This window comes from Hippoglossus hippoglossus, chromosome 14 (genome assembly GCF_009819705.1).
Source record: "Hippoglossus hippoglossus isolate fHipHip1 chromosome 14, fHipHip1.pri, whole genome shotgun sequence".
Lineage (NCBI taxonomy): Eukaryota > Metazoa > Chordata > Actinopteri > Pleuronectiformes > Pleuronectidae > Hippoglossus > Hippoglossus hippoglossus.
Window position 1 is genome coordinate 11,303,535 of NC_047164.1, and position 20,040 is coordinate 11,323,574.

Consider the following 20,040-nt stretch of genomic DNA (forward strand, 5'->3'; position numbering starts at 1 on the left):
ATATAGAGTAACATTGTAAGATGGTATCATTTTTTAACTAGACGGGGAGATGACTTAAGTTATTTATTTTGTTCCAGTGGTAGTTGGGTTGGTTTGAGTTGTTTTAACTTCCTTTTTTCGAGACACATTAACTAATATTTTGTTATTACCCTTAGTTTTGATTAATACAAATATTTCTTTATCACAAAATTTGCATGAAACAGCTGACTAACAGATAAACTAGCATAAAATAAATTGTGGATCATTTACTGTAAAATTTTAGATTCATCAGAGCAATTTTCTTTCAATCACCTTTTAATTTTACAGAACATTTGTGTTTTACACCAGTTTCTTTAACAACCTGCAATAAAAAATATTGTGCATCAAAAAAATCAAACACAGAACATGAACGCATCAAAGCCGATACATGGAGAAAACTAAGATGGTTTCTGTTTATTTTCCAACATCTGGCAGCACAAATAAAACAAAAAAAAGGCAATAAATTAGAGGCTTGAGTGTTGAATAGAGCTGTAGGTCTGGTTCTGAGAACATCAAGAGTTGACAGTTTGTACAATGTTACACCATTCAGCCACAAGGCTTCTTCCTGTGTTGGTTAAATCTGCGGTTCATCATCACAGCAGAGGGAAGCTTAGATTATTAGGTGGAGTGTTGAAGGATCATTTCACTACCAGAAATGAATTTGATAGTCAATATTTCTAAATGTGTAACATCCATTCAGAAGTACAAAATAGAACATTTAGAGTTTAAATGTAGAAAACTTTCCCGGTCAGCTTAGCTTTTGCTGCCAAAGATAACTTAGATGTGTGTTGTACATACAGTCAGCATGGATGTATTACAAGAGCCGGACTGTTTGTGAAAAATGTAGCTTCCTGGCTTCCTGTGTTGTTGGGCCCTCTGCTCAAGTATCAGTATTTGTCTCGCTGACCCCATAGACTTTACATTGGCATCACACAAACGGCTTTAAAGATTTGAAAATATTTCTCGTGTTTTTGGTTTAAAAAGTCATAATACGAAGCGTGAACAATTGTGGGTATCCTGTCCACAGTTTGACAGACATCTCTTTTATAACCCTGGCCTAATTCAGTGTCACAAGCAGCCAGAGGGGGGAAATTATCAGGAAGGCTCCATGACTGCACAGCCTCAGCTCTCTTATTACATCCATAGCTGTCACATGGTAAAAGCTGTGGTAAACAGTAACGAGCCAAAGCTCTAGAAAGCTCATTTTGGACACATGCATGGTCCTGTCATTTCTACTGTGCATATAAAGGCCTTTATAAAGATCACTGGTATCCTTTCATTCATAAGTTACACCAGATTTGCAAATGTTTCCTTAAGGTTCATTTCAGTGAAGTATGACTGAGGACCTTAGAGTCATATGTCCTCATCTTCACTACATTTGTGTAGGCGTCATTGAAGATGTGCAGGCCTAACAGATTGGTTTCCACAACGAGCTTAATAACAGTTGGATGTAAACAAAAATGAACTGCTGTAAACAAACCATTCACCACCCTGTAGCACTGTCTGTACTCGCCACATCAATAAACAGCATCAATCACGTTTTCTCTGCCAGTCTGGGTTCGAGAGGATCCTTCCTTCCAGTCTGCACTGTTTTAACTTCCTCACCACTGCAGGTCACTAAAACGTCATGTTCACTCCCATGATGTGGTCCAGCTCAGAGCTACAGAGACCAGCTGATGTGGGGATATAACACAGGACATAACTGAGGGAAAAGGTGGAAGTGTTGGTTTTTTAAAAATCCCTCCCCGCCCAGAAACAGTCGCAGCTGTAGCAAATCCTGCTCCATAGTCTTGCAGCCTTTTGTTCCTTATGGCACAAAAGAAATAAACATATCTAACAAAGAACAGCACTGTTTGACCTCTTTTCCTTCTGTGATTTGGATTCCAGATCCAAAGCGGAGATATCCGACACCCAGCCAGGTTTGACTCCAGCTGAGGGACGGTGACCACTTCTGTTTCCCTTCATGTTGCTCGGCATCAGTTGTTGTGACAACAGGTGTAGAAATAGGAGTCTTTCTTTTGGCCCAAGTCCACGCCAGTTTCTTCTGCTTAAACAGAGGAAGAGAAAGAGCCCATTTGACATCTTGTATTCGGCAGGTAGGTAGAAGAAAACCACTCAGATAATCTCACAGTTTATGAACACATTACTAATTATTTAAAACCCTAAACAACTGGAACATAGCATGTTAATCTGTTCTCAAAACGTTTTATATTTCCCAAAAAGTTCAAATAACACACTAAGGTCCTGGATCTGACCTAGATTTGCTCATATCGCGTGGCCGGAAATGTCTACCAGAGATGTAATTTGCCACATCTGCCACTTAAGTGCAACTGAAATTTCCCCCCAGAATTTGGTTACTTGGTAAATAAAACCAGAATCCTCCCATGCCTTTCAGAATAACTCATCTAAATCTGAATTTGTCATCTCTACGGTATACAGATAAAATACTCACCCGTCATGTACTGGAAGGCCGTGCTGTTGTAAACCTCAGCAACCTTCTGGAATAACTCATCTGACAAGCAGAGGAAGAATAAGGCCCGTCAGTTTCCATCAGTTCATTCACATATTGACCTGATCCACTCAGATTCCAAAGATCTGGCTGACAGTAGATCTGTGCTGCACACTATAACTACACTAGTTTTAGCTGACATTGTGACAGAGACTCCAAAATAGGCCTCCTCAAAAAGATATTCTGACTGTTCTTGTCTTGTTCTTTCTGCAAATCTCAAACTGGTATCAACAACGTTTCCCTCGAGAGCTAACTCTTATCTGCTTATTTGGTTTTGGTTTTCAATATTACAATTGTGAGGAAAACCCAGTTCCTCAAAAGACAGACAAAAGACAAAAGAACATGTGTTAAATGTGGTCTGCAGATGACGAAGTTATGACTCACCAACGTTCTTTCCCGTTTTACTGGAGGTCTCAAAGTGTTGTGCACCAATCTCTGTGTAAGCAACAAAATCATGAGGGTTAGTTAGTCAATTATTCACTTACATACATTTTAACACAACAATGCACACATTTTTTAATATTTCCAGCTTTTCAAATGTGTTCTATCACAATTTTATTTAATAAAAATACATTTATGTCCTTTATTTCCTTATTGGTCAGAAATATGGCTTCACTTGGCCTGTTGGGGTTTTTATCATAAGGACATGGGAGTGATGTCATCCAAACTGGGTTGGAAAAACAATAGAAGTGACCGGCCGCCATGTCAACACACCACAGAGATTATATTAACATGTAAACTGTTCACTGTTCCTTAAATAAGCTAAATGAGCAGCAAAGAAAGCAGGTTTATAACAGTGCAAGACTTGGTTACCTTCAGCAAAGTCCTGAGCATCATGGTAGTCGATTTGGCGCAAGCTCCGGTCTCCGTCAATCAGATCACTCTTAGTGCCGCACAAGTAGATTTTACAGTGCTGGAGTACACAACAGAGATAGAATACACAAAACCAAAACAAAGTTATTGAGAGACTTGGACCTTTACATGTCAATGTCAAGTAGCTGTAGCAGTAAACTCTCTTACCTCTTCACAGTTTTGCAGCTCTTTCACCCAGAACCGAGCTCGCTGGAAGCTGCTGCTGTCAGACAGATCTAAAAATCAAAAGTATTTTATATCCCCCAGAAGATTTGTACAGTATATAAACAAAACCCTGCTTACAGTAGAGAATGAGTGCGGCATTTGTTAACTGGAATTCACAACCTGTCTCATAATTGAATAGTCAAAAGTAAATGATTAAAAGACATTTGAGTAGCAGGCACAATCATCAATTAGGGCTGTTGCGGTTAAAAAGAAACAGGATGTAATAAAATACTGGTGAAATAAAATCTACAGATAGAAGAAGGAAGATAAAGAAGAGGGCAGGCTGACCTAATAGAGGGCATTAAATACAATATGACAACAGTGTGAGTAATGGCCGCCAGCTATTTTCTAACAGCCAAAGTTCCCCGACATGGAACAAAAACACAGACTTGAAAACCATTGAGATAATGTGTCTACCAGTCAGTCTTAAAGAGAAGAAGATTCACAACTGTGAGCAGTATTATTACATAATATTTACTGTTAAGATTTCCAGTTTGAAAGACCTCTGAACAGAACTTCATAGAATGATTTTATTTATGAATTTGTGTACGTTTGTCTAAAAGTAAAGCAGTAAACTGTCGTGGATCTATACACAGCATCATGTGTGATTAGACTGTATTCTGCTGTAATTATATTTCTCATAGTAACTGTGTTTACGTTCTTTCATTGAGGGAGATAATTTCTTCAACTGAATCCATTTTGTCTTCAATATCAACAATATATACCTGCATCCAAAACACGTAGGGGAAAACACAACATCCATAGTCATTTTTAAGGAGGTTGACACCAGCTGCAGAGCTTAGGGCTGATGTTCACACCAGACTTTGAGTTACGACACCTGAAGGCTCTCTCTAACATGATGAGGGGCAGCGTAGATTTACCATAGCAGACTAGGGCCGCCCGGGCTCCTCTGTAGTAGATTCTGCTCATAGCTTCGTAGCGCTCTGATCCAGCTGTGTCCTGATGAGAAATAGAGAAGACAGGGACTGATGTAAGAAACTGAGATCCATCTGAATGGAGACAAGGCAATGTGATGCTGGGGGGAAACCCCTGCTTCCGGTTAAACTATGTTAAACATCTTAAATGTAGTCATGTGTGTTTCTGGGCCAATCTCCCTTTATGACTACAAAGTCGTGGAATGACACAAAACGGTGATTAGGAAATTTCAGAATTTCTTCTTTTACTGACTTCTTTTTATCGCGTTACATTAAAGAAAAGTGGAACAAGTAATAGACACTCACCACTACAAGAAAGTCATTATCATCATTAATTATTTACATCCTCCGAGACAGTTATGCAACAGCAAAATTGGCCTTCTGTTATTTCCTTTGCAAATTTCACATGTATACAGTGAGATGGACGGAGAGTGTTAGTATGTACAGAGGTGACGTTGTTGTGCACATTTTACACTGATATGACTAATGCTTGTGAATGCAACTTTTTAATCAATTAGAGTATAGTAAAGTGTCATAAATGTTATCTACAATAAGATATATGTGTAACTACCACTTAAAAATATCTTTATAATGCTGTATATTCATTTTGTAAGTTCAGAAGATTTTCATATTGCCAATTATTTGTTTAGACCTGATTTAAGACCAGAATATGACTGACATTTTAGTGACAACAGAAATTATTAAACATCATCGTCAAATGTATACATTTTCAGATCTCAAACTCTGGCACTGACGGCAGTGCAAAGACTCAAACTCATGTGTGACGTAGCCTCTTACTCACCCATATTCCCAGGGTAACCACTTTCTCTCCCACCTGGATCGGTTTGGCAACAAAAGCTGCACCAATAGTCTGTCAGGAAAAGGAGAGAGCAGTAAAGCATTAGACACTCATTGGTGGAAATCCCTGTTGACACTAAATGTGCAATAAAGGATAAAGTAGGTTTACACTGATACTTGTGTGCTAACTGAGTACATAAAGTTCCTTAATGCTAAATCCTGCAATTTAAGTAGCTTTAACTTGTATATTCTTATGTTTAAAGAAACATACCAAAATGTTACAGCATCCAGAGTTTGTATTTAGATAACCCTAACCCTTTACACTTGATGATGGTCACAGAAGCCTCTTTTACAACAATGTCCTCAGGGAATCAGCAACGCACCGACATGGCAATTATAGCGGAGCAGCTGACACTCACGTTCTGATAGGGCCCGACCAAGAAGCGGTGATGAACATATCTCTCCACCAAGCTGGTCTTCCCCACGCTCTCCTTTCCTAGCATCACCACTTTGGCATCCACACGCATTGCAGTCATATTAACAGTGTCTGGAAAAGGTGAGAAAAGGCCACAGCACAGCAAACAGTGCGGGCCAGGGGCGGTCAACTTGTGAGGCAACTAGGTGGGCTGGTCGGTGTGCTGAGTGATGAAAAGACGGGACACACAACAGATGAGTCACAATAAGTATTAAGTAATTAACATAATTAGCATTTAGTTAAAACATATGTTAATTTAAAGACTGAACATTATGACAAATGTGCTCTCCATAATGCATAACTGCTTGGAATACAAATCCTAAACCCCTCTGGTATTATTTACAACTCTTTGACTTACTTTGTCAATCTGACAATTTTGCAGAACTCTAATCTATTTCCATTCTTTACACATGAATGACTTCATAATTAAGTTTCATATCGTGTGAAACGAGTTAGAAAGTGAAACCAAACTATAAAATATCAAAGTCTCAACTTTCTCTTTCAAAACTGTAAGTAAGGCTGTTAAAAATCCAAAGCTATTCAATTTACAATGCCATAGAGAAAAAGGGGAAATTTAGAGAAATATTTTTGCTGGAAAATTACATAACTATTTAAACATCTAAAGTATTCACTTTATAAATTGTAATATATATTTCTGATGTATACATGAATACTATAAGAGTAGTAAAAGTTATATAAGCAGCATTAACAGTTGATAAATAACTAAATTATACTGATACTGACAAATAAATTGTCTTTCATTAGTTTTATTTGACTTTAACTAACGACACAGTGTTTTTTCTATCTATCACCCAATAGTACACTTCGTACCTTTGTATTTTCTACTCAAAATGTCACGAGTAACAAGCTTTTAAGTTTCTACACTCTTCAGATTGTTAAACTTCTTTATCTGAATCAGCTCCACGGAAACAATAAGTGAAGTTTTGATTAAATTAGATAAAAATCGTGATTGGTTCAGTTAGCTCAACGTGACATGGCCACAAACAGCAGCCCAGCAGCAGATCTGGGAGCTAGCCTAGCTAACTTCAGCAGCGTACACAAACACTGGAAACTCACCTTGTAGCTAGCTTGACTCAACGAATCCTCCGCACCGGGAGCCGAACCAAACCGGAGTCGGTCGTCCGTGACTACCACACTTGTAAAGAAAAGCCTGTCACCAAACCGCTCGTCATCTCTGCCCAGCTCAGCTCCGATATAAAAGCCGGACTGCTGTGTGTGTGTGTGTGTGTGTGTGTGTGTGTCCGGGCTCAGACTGTGCAGGGGCAGCTAGCGAGCTACACCCAACCGACACAGTTGTTGTGCAATGGTTGATATCAGGAGCCGGTTAGATACGGTGACAGACACAGAGGGTAAACATCGTCTGTGGTTTACAGAGGATGGAGCTCCTCCTCTGGAAATGTGTCCGGCTGACAGACCGGCTGACAACAGACAGAGCTGCCAAAGGTTTCAGAGGAGACACAGTATCCAGCTGAGCTTCGTTTGTTTGGGTGGGAACCACAGAGGCGAGAGATGCGGTTTCCTAGAGCAGGAAGTGTCCCAGTTGCATGACACAATCACGGGAAGTTACGTAGCCGCGTTGGTTGGCATCGTAGACCAGTATGAGCAAACCAGGAAAATACCCGAGTTTAATTTACACGCTTAATCACTATGTTAAACAATTCGATTGTCATAACGAATGTGCTTGATGCAATACTGTAATAAAATTGGAACTGAAACACAACTTTCGAACGTGTGGGGAATGATTAGGAAAATGCAAAACTTTGAAATACCAGTACGGACCAGCAAGAACATAAATGCAATAAATAATGCAGAAAAGGCACATTTTAGCAAAAACATTTATTAAATTCACAGCTCAGAAAAAGCTAAGCAATGCAGAGAAAATACTCTAACACAAAAACCAGGAATTAAACATAAAAAGGGCTGCAACAGGTGATGACCTGGATTTACCATTCAGTATTTTTGAATTGAAGAGAGACATTTCTAATGCATGGCAAACTTGTCCAGGTAAAGATGAAGTATGTTACAGAACTTTAGATCATTCATAGCACACTTGAAGTAGCGTGGAACAGATGGTTATGGAGAGGTGGACACATCATCTACAGAGTAAAAACTTAGTCTCTGGTTATCAAAGTGGACAATAGAAAGTGTATATGTCTTGAATCAGAAATCAAAAAAGCCCAAACCAATAAAGAAATGGTTATTGTGATTGGGGAGTTCGCAGAACGGCACTGTTAAATATCTATCAGGCTCTTATGAGAGCAGCTCTGGATTATTGGTGCATAGTTTACATGTCTGCTGCAGAAACCAACTTAAAAAAGCTAGATGTGGAACAAGCTCAGGCTCTCCGGATCTGTAGTGGAGCATTTAAAACATCACCAATAGCAACAATGCAAATTAAAACGGGGGCATTGCCAATAAGAATCAGAAGAGTCAGGAGTATGTTTGCATTTCATTGGGTGGAGGAAAGTGACCATGAAGGCCAATGAGATTGTCATTGCATCAGAGAGTGTTGTATGTCTCCTCCCTATGGGTTCCTGCTCACGTGGGACTGGAAGGCTATGAGAAGGCTGATATATTAGCAAAACAGTCATTAAAATGATCATCAATTGACATACAGGTGCCATTAAGCCATGCAGAAATAAAAACGAATACAGTCACAAAACATGACAAGAATACTGGGATTTAAATGACACAGGAAGACATTTGTATAGAATTGTACCAAATAGGCACTGCGTGGTGAGAGGAGAAGAGGAGAGAAAATCATTACCCCTCTGAGAATTGGTCTTACAGGATTAAATGATACACTTCATCAAACCCAACTGGACTCTGCGAACACTGCAAACAACTGATAACTGTCACTCTTGTATTGATAGAGTGTAACAAATATAATGAACAAAGAAAGGAATTAAGATCAGGATTAAAAGATGAAAAGCAAAATATCACATGAAATAATGTGTTAGGAAAGACACCAAACGTATATCACTATTATTTACTCTACTTAATAGTCTTATAGAGGGACCCTGTGTAAAACTCTAGTTTTAAACCGGTTTTAGTTGACTATCTCATTTCCTTCCTTGTCTTTTTATTTAAATATTTAAATATTTTTCCATTAGTAGTAGTACTGGTTTACACTGCACCTGGTGTAATTTGCAATACAGTCCCTATCTCCCTTTAGCTTTAAAAGCCAGGTGTGCTTCCTCCTGGGCAGAATTATCGTAATGGTAGATAACCAGGTTGTAAGAGAGAACACCTTGTGCTGAACCGCTGAGTTCAGAGTGTTATGTTGGTCAAAAGCACAAAAATGGAAGAAAATAAAGATGTTTTGGCCCTTGTCTTGACATCCTTGAGGTTATTTGGCCCTTACACAAAGTATTCGGGGAATGCTGCTCTCTTTTGCTGCGAGTTGCCAGCAAAAGATACCTGGATTTTGCCAATGAGCTGTAGACTCAGAGCAGAAACATGGAGAAGTGGTTGATCAGCTAAATGGATTTTTGTTTAGAAGAGTCTATACCATAGACTGCATATAAAGGTATATACTGGCCTATGTGCTGTCTCTGTCTTTACAGGGGCTTTCCTGTTGGTAAACTAACAAAGATAGGGCGATTATATGAAAAGGAGGAAATGATGGAGACAGTAACAAGGTGGAAGAGACTAAGACACTAGGAGGGAGAAGGGAATTTAGAAAATGAGTGAAAGGAGAAACTGAAGAGAGAAAGAAATGCAAATGAGAAGAAGGAGAAGAAAGTTGTATTAGACTAGTTTTATCTAGGTTCACCAAATCGACTGAGAACAAATAATAATAATAATAAAGTTTATTTAGATAGCACCTTTTAGAAACAGAGCAAGAAAAGCAAGAAAAGCAAGAAAAGCAAGAAAAGTACATATAAGATAAATAACAATGAGCAGGATGTAATGTGACAAGGGGCCAGACAAGGTGGTTGGAAACAAGATAGTGTTGAAATTGAATGAATACACATAGAGCTGTGTCACATGAAAACTTGAACAAATAAAAGCCGTAACATGACAATGCAAATAGTTAAAGGTGAAAAGATAAAAGATAAAAACACGACATCACATGAAAGCAAGTCTATAAAAATGTGGGTTTTAAGAAGTGATGTAAAAGAAGTCGCACTAAAACAAATTTGAAAAAATGAATAAGAAATTTATTTCATAAGTTGTTTCAGTAATTTGTATTTTTGGACTTCAGTGAATCATAAAAACAATGAACATATTAAACAATAACGGAACTTGTACAAGAGCAGAACTAAAGTATATCCATAATACAGATCTAGTGTTGTGAATATATTATTATATTAGTGTATCATTACAGTAATTCTTATAAATACTTCTTTAACTATCTCGCAGTTAGAGGAGCCTGATTGGTCTACGGAGTTCACCGTTGGCCCTGAGGCTGCAGCCGGGATTGGTCCAGGATCCGCCAGATCCACCCCGACACTCACCCCGTGTACACCGAGGCACAGAGGAGCTAAAATGGCTGAACCAGAGGCGAGCGAGCTAACTTCTGCTGGCATTTTCCAGGAGATCTTCACCTCCCCGCTGAACCTGACCCTGCTCAGCCTCTGCCTGTTCCTGCTCTACAAGATCTTCCGCGGGGACAATCCGCCGGATGTCGGGGAGGTGGAGCCGCAACTGCCGAAGCTGAAGAAGCAGGACTTCACCCTGGCGGAGCTGAAGCCCTACGATGGGCTGCAGGACCCGAGGATCCTCATGGCCGTCAACGGGAAAGTGTTCGACGTGACGCGGGGGAAGAAGTTTTACGGGCCAGGTGAGATGTTAGCAGCTGTTCCGGGGTTACCAACGCAACGGCGGGGATCGCGCGAGGTGCGGGTTTTTTTGCGTGAAATTTCGCGGTGCACTTTATTGAGATTATGATCAGACATGTTTTAAGTTGACTTTTGCCACTGGACGCTGACGCCACACCCCCCTCCAGCAGATCGCATTTCACAACACATGCACCGCTGGAGCCTTGAAGCCGCAGATCGTCTATGCGAGAGGATGAGTCGCTCCAGAGTAAAGGGAAAATTATGACGAGGACAACTTAGCCGTCGCCATGTTTTTAAAAGTGCAGCGAGAAAGTGAGCTATGGTTGTGGCCTACTTTTTAAGTGCATAAAATGTGACGTGATCGCTCTACACCAGAAACTGTATAGAAAGGTGCCATGACAGCGTCCAAAAGTGAAGCCAAAACATCTCGATTGCCCCCTGGTGTCTGACTGCAGTGTAGATCATGCACACACCCTCCATGTTAGCAGATGGGACACGGAACAAACTAAAAAAAGTTATGTACACGTCAAATAATTTTAAGCCATTCTTATCACACTGATGTTATGTTTTCAGATAACTTTGGTATTAATTAGTTGTTTAATGCCTTTAAAATTGGGGTAAAACGCTGTGATCATCTGACTTGTAATCCGTCAGGTGGGTTAATGTGCGAGACCTTGATACCACCGCTCCACTTTATGATCACTGCTTGCAGACTCTGGCTCGACATGACGTCAGCGGCACAAGATGGCAGCACCTGTTCTCAGGATGTTTTGGCTTCATATTTTTGTACAGTGGGAGAAAGTAGAGCCATGCGTCAGCCATCTTTATGTAGAACTTATGTTCTACACACGGTAGGTTAGTTTTTCTGTGTTATTGATTTTTGACGAAAACGATCAATATTGGGTATCAACCCTAACCCTAACCACTATCTCTACCCTATCTGATCTGAATAGCTTGGTGTCCAGAAGGTTGAGGATGAGGCAGGGGCACTGCATGAGGTGAATGAACTGAAGTCCAAAATAGCACTACTTCTCTGAGTTGTGACTCATCAAATCTGAAGACACAGACATGAAACATATGTTGTTAACTTTCAGTGTGACTTCCACTTCTAGGAGATATCGTTGTTTCTGGTGTCAATCCAAAAAACCACAACATACATTTACTTAGAAACCAAACCAAAAGTTTTCTTCAGAATGAAATAAGCCAGTGATAGTTGCACCCAGTAGTAAATCAGTCAGGGGAGTTTAGCAATTTTTCCACTGTCAGAAGTTCTCTGAATAATCTTGTCTGTCATGCCTCATTTCTGTTCACTGGAATCAGACACAGAGTTAGACCTCTCTGTTATTATCTTATCTCAGATTGTAACCTCTGTTATGTGTAACCTCTGACCAACATGATCACAGCTCACAGTCCTGTAGACTTGTCAGTGTAATACACACCCACTGAAACGCGGTATCTTTTTACTTCATTTCAGGAACAGCTGGTTTAAAATGTGACTTCAGGCAGCAGGTTCTGTGTCTTGCTCAAGGACATGTGGGACAGTGGCAGGCTGTTTAACTTATAACATGTAGCAGGTGTGGGTATCGATAGAAATTACCGGGTGTGAATGATATACACACGCAGTGAGATCAGAGCTCGTTCCCGTTAAGCCGCCGGTCAGTGACTTTGTAGAAGAGCAGTGAAATACAGAGTTACTCTGGTGACAGCTGCTCAGTGATCAGCGCTGCTGCGTCATGATCAGAGCAGAAGCTGCAGTTGGTTTGTACCGAGCTGGAGTTTCTGTGTCCTCCTCCACTCTGCTCTCACTGGAACTAATAAACACTCATCACTAGTTATCAGGACCTGATCAGCACATGAAGTAACTTAGTGTTTGTTTGATTCGCAGACATACACAAGACCGTACGTTTGTCACCTAAATCATCCCAATAAAAAATTAACTATGAACTTGAACGAGTAAAAAAGTACAAAGTTTTATACAACCATCCTATATTTGCTATAAAAAAAAAAAGAGCAAAGACTAAGATGCCCCAATTGTTTAGGATAAAGGTTATCTTTGAGTTTGATTTTTAAAAAAACGTTCTAAATAACATCATCCTATGTTTGGTCAGAGGCATAGCAAAGAGACAGCCACATTTAATTATGGTGTGGTTGGTTTTAGTTTGATTTTATTAAATTTTTCAGTCTTAATAACTCATTTGGACTTGTCATCAATAAAAAAACAAATGTTAAATGTATATATCCACCCTCTGTCATTTATCTCTCCGTTCCCACAACAATATAAATAGAAAATGGGGATATTTTGGGCATTTAGAAATGGTGATTAATCTGATTTAAAAATTGTAATCGTTTGACAGCCCTAATAATAACACAAATGAAAGGTATCACAGCAACCCTTGCATCTGTTGTATATATCACTTTCAGGCCATTCTTTCTACTTACATTTTTAAAAAGCCTTAGTGCCTTTCTGAACAAGCGAGGCACTGTTGCTCTAAGCATATGTTGCTCAAACAGGTGTTGACTGTGTGTTGTGTGTGTTGCAGAGGGGCCCTACGGCGTGTTTGCTGGCAGAGATGCATCCAGAGGGCTGGCTACGTTCTGCCTGGAGAAGGACGCCCTGAAGGATGAACACGACGACCTGTCCGACCTGAACGCCATGCAGACGGAGAGCCTCGCTGAGTGGGAGACTCAGTTCACATGTGAGTAGAGATGAGACTGTGTCACATTAGAAATAAGCAGTTTTCAGACATGACATGCAGATGAAGTCTAGAGAATTGGGTTTTAAGACTTTACCAGCAGTTTGCTTTTCACACATCACAAATGTTATGGAAGTTTTCTGGAAGCTGGTGAAAGGAGAACTCAGGCAGCAGCTGATGTCTTATGCAGAAGAGTTTAATGTAGACTTGACGCATCAAGGAGACCAGAAGGTGGAACAATATGAAAACGCTAACAGAGCAACATGAGCAATTGTCACCCCCAAGTCTGAAGATGTCTCCCACAGCATCCCCATATATCTCCCTCTACATGCGTCACCCATTCTAACAACACATCCATGAATGGCTAGAATTGCTGTCACTCTCTATGTAACATGTAGGTGTTTGCATCTTATTGGATAGTTAAGCCTAAAGTATGCATTCCTAAATCATGCTGTCCTTACGTCTTGCCACTGGTGAAATACACAAAAGAGTTGCAGTTGGAGCCTCTCTTTCTCGCGCATCTGAGTTATATATGAAAGTCCCTAAGCGAAGACACTACAATGTACTGTTGGTTGGCTCTTTATCTATAACCTGACCTTGGGTACTGCTTAGAGACAGAAGGGAGTATCTTTGGAATTAGACAGGCACTATTCTCCTGTACAGATATAATGTGTAAAATACAATATACCTAATATATAGTGGCATATACAGTAATGTGTGAGGATAGTCAAAAATTGCTCAACAACAAATAAGTAACGTATTTATTTTGCTGCAAAGATCACGTGATCTTATCGCTGTGAATCCAGCAGGGTGATTCCCCGCTGTGTTCTCACATCGGACTCTCCTGACTTTCTGCGGACTTTACACTAGGGGGCGAGGCTGAGAAAGTCTGCAGACATTTGCGTTCACACATGCACCTCTTCTGGAGAAAGTACAGAGAATCAATCCAAAAAAATCATGGTGTCTTGTTTCCACTTTTATATATCTGCCTTATAAAGCACTTCATACTGCTATATAAATAAATAATTATTATGAATAATATTTGCTTATTTTCTTTATTCTTCACCATTCCAGTTAAGTATGACTACATCGGCAAGCTTCTGAAACCAGGAGAGGACCCCGCAGAGTACACAGACGACGAGGAAGCAAAAGACAAGAAGACGGACTAGAACAAAAAGATGTGACCGAGGGGGAAAGATGATAGATGCCTTAATGTTTGTAATTCGATGCTGGCTGCTTCCTGTTGGGGCCATTCAGAGAGAACTTCTCCATCTTCTCCGATGTGCATTCTAGTGTTTTTGGATAACGACAATCCTGGATTTGATATGCCGGCTCCGTTCATCTCCATGTTAAGTTATGTGAAGGTTTGATGGCATTAACAGTTAAGCGTACTGCATTCTGATGTAGAAATGAGCAGCGCTGTCAGAGCTCAGATTAGTTCATGTAAATATGAAGCTGCTGATGGTTAAATGTTCGGCAGGTTGAAGTTAGTTAGTCTAAAGGAAGAGATCTGCTTTGTTCGGCTCACGTCAGTAACAGCCCTTCACATCAGTTTCATCATCCCCCATCCACAGCTTTGATGTACACTTTAATATGGCTGCTGTTCTGTTGCAGGTTGTACACATTCCTCACATCCTTTCATTCATCTGACTCAGTTTGCTTAGAAATGAACGATCTCAGGAGGTATTTTGATTCAACATTATGGGAAAATATGAATACAGATGTCATGGTTTATTCTCGATTTGTGTCTAATCTAAGTATAGTCCTGCTGTTGTAGAGATACAGGGAATTACAAATTCGAAACAAAACTACAGAACACAAAGTTTATCGGAGCAAATAGCCCAAGCCACTTAAAACTTACCAAATAAACTTAAGCTTTACAGAAATAACATCAAACCTCTCTGAGTCTGGTTGACTGACAAGTTTCCCTGAAATCAGAGGACTGATGGCTTGATTTTCTTTAGCCTGGTCTCTGAGAGAAAACTACTTAAGTAAAATCAAAGTTTATTTGTAAAGTTTTAATAGCTTCACATTACTTGTCCTTCAGGGACGGAATGCACTTAATTAGACCAATTGCTGATGAGCTGAAGTAAATATTCAGATGTTATAACATAAACGCTGCGATACAGATATTTTTAAAGCACGATGTCCTAAATAAACAACCCAAATTTCCCCAAACTTCCAGTTCTATCTACTTAAATTAGTGATTGGATTAAGTCGATTTTTTTTTTTTTTTTTTTTTTTTTTTTTTTTTTTTTTTTTGGTCAGCTCTTCACAATAAAATATTATGTTCAGATGTTTGTAACATTACAACACATCGAATGCAGCCTCTGATCTGAACTGTCTTGCACATTTGGTAAAATTTAAAAGGTCTCACTTCCACTGCTGATTTCTGTTTCTAAACGCTTCTAAACTGAACCTCGCGTGATTCTCACAGTGACGTTCTAGGTTGTTAGACTTTGATTTTGGACTCCACATTGGGCACTGAAAGTATCGTGCAATGATTCCCTGCAAAAAACAGAACAGCCTGTTGTCACTTTCCATTTAAACAATTTCAATGAGGGAACATGTACACTATGTATGTACATACATAAACTACTATACTGTCAGCCTGTTATAATCATGACTGATGTTTTTGATTTAATAAAGAAAAGTTCAAAAGGAGGAAGAGTGTATTTCAGTGTCTTCACAAAGGTTTAAATGAATTTGTCGTGACTGAGAACATTTTGAAAGTGATTCTGACGCAAGTGACTTCCTGAATCCACACATAGTATTCTGTCCAAACAAAAAAATTTAAGACAGGTTTAAAAGCCGACGAAGGATTATGAAATATATCTGAAGTGGCATCTTGACTTTTCTTAAAATAAGATTTCAGATGTTTATAAATAATTAACTTTTTAGTCAAGACTCTGTTAAATTTCAATGATGTACTACTGAGATAATGTATTTAAATACTAACACTACACGGAGGAAATACTCATTTAAAAATAAAATATCACAAAAGGAGGCACAGTTTAAAAAATATTAAAAGGAAAAAACCTATTCGGTGGTATTGGTTGAAGATGTTGAATTGAAAATGCAAATGACAAAAAAATGTACCCGTTTATAAAGCATCCATTTATACATTTTTATTGATTTTGAACCTTTTAAATAACGAAAAGAAAATATACAAACAAGTGAAAACTTTTTATTATTATTTATTTACAGTGATGAGGAAAAAAATAATCAGACGCTTAATGATTTAATCTACATGTTCAAAAAGGAGTGAGGAGTAAAGTAAAGCAGTGGACATAATTCAGACATTAGTATTTAGACTACTGCAGACTTTTGATTATTTTTTACCATAAAGTTTATCATTACTTGGCTGAGTACTGATTGATGAGTTGTGTTACTGCTGTTAGTTTATACTTTAACACGAAGACACTAAAATGAAAAAATTATGTCAGAAGTGGGATTCGAACCCACGCCTCCATTCGGAGACCAGAATTCCCGTTTCTGCGGAAGGAGACAATCCTTGAGTCTGGCGCCTTAGACCACTCGGCCATCCTGACACGGTGTATCCTCGGAGAGCGTCAGTGGTATTTATCTGTCTGAGTCGAAATCCGACCAAACATCGCTTAATCATTTAACATGTAGATCAATACTGTTTCCTCTGCGTGTATATTTGACTGTCCTGTATTTGAGTGTAACTCGCTCACACTCACGCACCTTTACGTATACGCAATCGTCACTTCCGCTCTGTGTGTACGTGCCGCGGCCATATTGGACTTCCGTTCTTCAAGGGTAACCGAAGACACCAAGCGAAGCAAACATGTACCGGTTCGCTAAATCCGCGGTCAACGTTACCGGTGAGTAAACCGGTGCTTTGTAGAAATATACACCGAGTGTGTGTGTGTAAGTCAGGATAAGGGTTATTAGTGTCCGTCTGCAAGGTTAGACGATCTCTGTTCGATCTGTGACCGCGGCCAGCATGCTAGCTACTGCTAACTTAGCTAGCTAACGTTGGCAGCTCCACATAGAAGACGTTATATGTCCTAATAAACGTATTTGTGTGAATAAATCACGTCAATTATCTGTCCTGATTAAGATACTTGTAAGGTTTTAATTACTTTTTATATTTAAATTATTATCTTCGAGATGTCATTGTCCAAGACATTGACCTGTGCAACTTATATTCATGATGAGCTAAGTTGTTTGTCACGTTTCTCTTCTCGAGTAGTAGTAGTAGAATCTGCATTAATTATTACTGTAGTTCAGGTGATGACCTTGAAAGAGGAGGGTCAGTTAAAGACATGACAATATTCCCAGTTTGCTAAATAATCCAGAAACTACTTTGAAGGGATTTGGTCTCTCAATAACTCTTATCTTGTAGTATTTTCAGACAACCCATCATTCATACTTTAAAACAAAGGTCTAATATGATCATTCATATGTAAGAACAGTTTGTTTCCCTTAGTTGACTTGTCACATTTTATAGAAAAGCAATGTGGGGATTATTGTCTTTACCTATTAACTTGTTGATTTTCATTTTAGTTTGTCTGTCAATCTAAGAAAAAATATCAGATAATTGTGAACATGTTTCACAAACGTCCAAAACCCAATTTCCCATCCTCAAATGTCGTTTTTGTGATTCAGCCACAGATGTGTTTGCTATTTATACACAAGTGGCTATGTGTAAAAGGGTCATGCAAGGTTATGCTGTGTCCACATAATGACTTGTGGACTAATACAACATTTCTGGTGCACATTCATTTTTGTAACTATGCACACATTAGTTTTGGTTACTATTACTGCACCTTTTACTCATAATCTATCCTGAATTCATCAGTTAATTTATTTAACAGATGATGTAGAAGATGATACACATGCAACTGATGAGTTTCACGATCAATCAATCTATGAATTATAAATTGTTAGGTTTTAGAAATGTAAGAAAAAGTACTGAAATAAAGGTCCAACGTGACATCAGATATCCTGTTCTGACCAATGGATTAAAATCCAAACATACCATTTTCAATATTGTAAAACGGTTTCCAAATTCTTTCATCCGAGAAACTGGAAACAGATCATGATCATCATTCGATTATCGTTGCTGATTGATTTTCTGTTAATCATCTTATTGGTTTATTGACTAATCAGTTCGGCTGTTTAGACATTAATTTTCTACTTTGGAGCTTCATATAATCCTTAGGTGTAAAGAGTCTTCATAAAGGAAATTTGCTATGCTTGAAACTGTGAAGTCATAATATCAAATTAGCACTAGTGGAGTGTATATATGCCTGACATTACCATGAAGGCTGTGTTCTTTTTGTCATCCAGGTCAGGCGGTGCGGCAGGTGAGGCATGGATCCACCGTCCGCGTGGACTTCCACTCCAAGTACGGCAACGGCCTGATGATCGGTGGAGCCGTCTTCGCCACGGCTGTCTGGTCATATGTAAGTTGTGCTGTCGTGTTTGTCCACATCACGTTTATTTATAAGAATGACCTGAACTGACAACTTGCTCAAAAAGTGGTATATGGGGCAACCTGGTTAAATTGGGATGCATTAACAAGAAAGGATTTTAAAAAGGCTTGAGTCATACTTAATCACTTCTAAATTTAACCAGAAGGTCACATTTGAATTTAATAACCTCTGAAGCCTTTTTCAGTTTTACCTGTAGTTTTCAGAGTTCTTATTTTGGTGTTTTTTAGATAAATTAATTTAAACCCCAACTGTCCCTGAATGTCGGCTATTGATCATAACCACTGGAGGGCGATCTGAGGTTGTTTATTGTCATGTTATATAGCCCATTTTACCTAATATAATAAAGATGCATGTTGGAGAAAATATTTGTTTCCGTTTACATGATATCAAAGAAGTGGGTGCCATGGTTGTCTTTTTTCCTTCAAATCTCTTGTGTAGATTGTAAGCATTCTTTATAAATTTAATACAAACAGTTTTAAGACTGTTAACAGTTTTTTGGGGATATTTGAAATCACTGATTCTAAAAATACTGATTCTTAAATCTTTGGCTTAAGTTTTATATCAACAAGGTCTAGAGTTCTAAGTTTGTGAGCAACACTGTTATCTATCAGCAAACTGATACAGGTAATAAATCAATGTTTTTGATTAATTTCTGTGTTTCCTGTCTTTGCGCAGGTGCTGACTCAGACCGGCATCACCTGGAATCTGTCACCCGTCGGAAAGGTCATGCCCAAAGAATGGAGAGAGGCTGAAGAGTAAAGAGCCACTATGACTGACTGACTTTTTGTTTCACCTAATAAACCCTCTGGTTGTACAGATGAATAATTAATATCTGTGTTCAGGAAGCGGATGCCTGCTGTGCTTATTCCGACATGTTACTATGTTCAAATAAATTAAATGTGATTCTGCAGGCTGATTGTTCCTTGTTTTTAAGCTATGCATACACAGAGTAGCAACCATTAAGGATCAAAGCTGTCTCTCCAGCAGTTAGTAAGTTTCTGGTCGTCCAAGTTGACATGTTAATGTTCAAAGTCATAATATAATGTTATTCTATCAAGGGGCGAAATTTAAAAAGGCAGGAGCTATAGACAATCTGTGATGTCATACTATATTTAAAGTATGTAATTGATTATTTACAATTCCACACGTCAAGTGACTGGAAACTCGAGCTGTTTCAGTTCAATTATCTGAAAGTACAAAGTCACCCCTCAGGAACATTATTCACCTTTTATGAGATGGTTGATGCACATTCACCATAACTGAGG

General features: G+C 38.9%; 3 protein-coding genes and 1 non-coding gene across 5 annotated transcripts; 2 read left to right on the plus strand and 2 right to left on the minus strand.

Annotated features, from left to right (window-relative positions):
- Positions 1-280: 280 nt before the first annotated feature.
- rab24 (RAB24, member RAS oncogene family) lies at positions 281-7,366 on the minus strand. Of its 2 annotated transcripts, none has more exons than XM_034606675.1 (9): positions 6,890-7,366; positions 5,757-5,975; positions 5,342-5,410; positions 4,486-4,564; positions 3,548-3,615; positions 3,341-3,440; positions 2,912-2,962; positions 2,471-2,530; positions 281-2,065 (listed from the first exon to the last, which is right to left on the minus strand). In XM_034606675.1, exons 2-9 carry the CDS (start codon positions 5,871-5,873, stop codon positions 1,995-1,997), a joined length of 615 nt encoding a protein of 204 aa, XP_034462566.1. In that variant the 5' UTR covers positions 5,874-5,975; positions 6,890-7,366; the 3' UTR covers positions 281-1,994. The 2 variants fall into 2 exon arrangements, with proteins under 2 accessions (XP_034462566.1, XP_034462564.1); XM_034606673.1 differs by having other exon boundaries at positions 281-2,062; positions 6,890-7,351.
- Positions 7,367-7,465: 99 nt separating this feature from the next.
- Positions 7,466-14,927, plus strand: pgrmc1 (progesterone receptor membrane component 1). The gene is made up of 4 exons (XM_034606672.1): positions 7,466-7,483; positions 10,199-10,619; positions 13,158-13,313; positions 14,385-14,927. The coding sequence occupies exons 1-4, from the start codon at positions 7,481-7,483 to the stop codon at positions 14,477-14,479; spliced, it is 675 nt and encodes a 224-aa protein (XP_034462563.1). The 5' UTR covers positions 7,466-7,480; the 3' UTR covers positions 14,480-14,927.
- A 1,823-nt stretch (positions 14,928-16,750) lies between these two features.
- On the minus strand, positions 16,751-16,861 carry trnal-caa. Its single transcript has 2 exons — positions 16,824-16,861; positions 16,751-16,796 (listed from the first exon to the last, which is right to left on the minus strand). It is a non-coding gene; the product is annotated as a tRNA-Leu (tRNA).
- On the plus strand, positions 16,832-19,686 carry LOC117774215 (cytochrome c oxidase subunit 7B, mitochondrial). The gene is made up of 3 exons (XM_034606456.1): positions 16,832-17,158; positions 18,630-18,745; positions 19,451-19,686. The coding sequence occupies exons 1-3, from the start codon at positions 17,122-17,124 to the stop codon at positions 19,532-19,534; spliced, it is 237 nt and encodes a 78-aa protein (XP_034462347.1). The 5' UTR covers positions 16,832-17,121; the 3' UTR covers positions 19,535-19,686.
- The last annotated feature ends 354 nt before the right edge of the window (positions 19,687-20,040 follow it).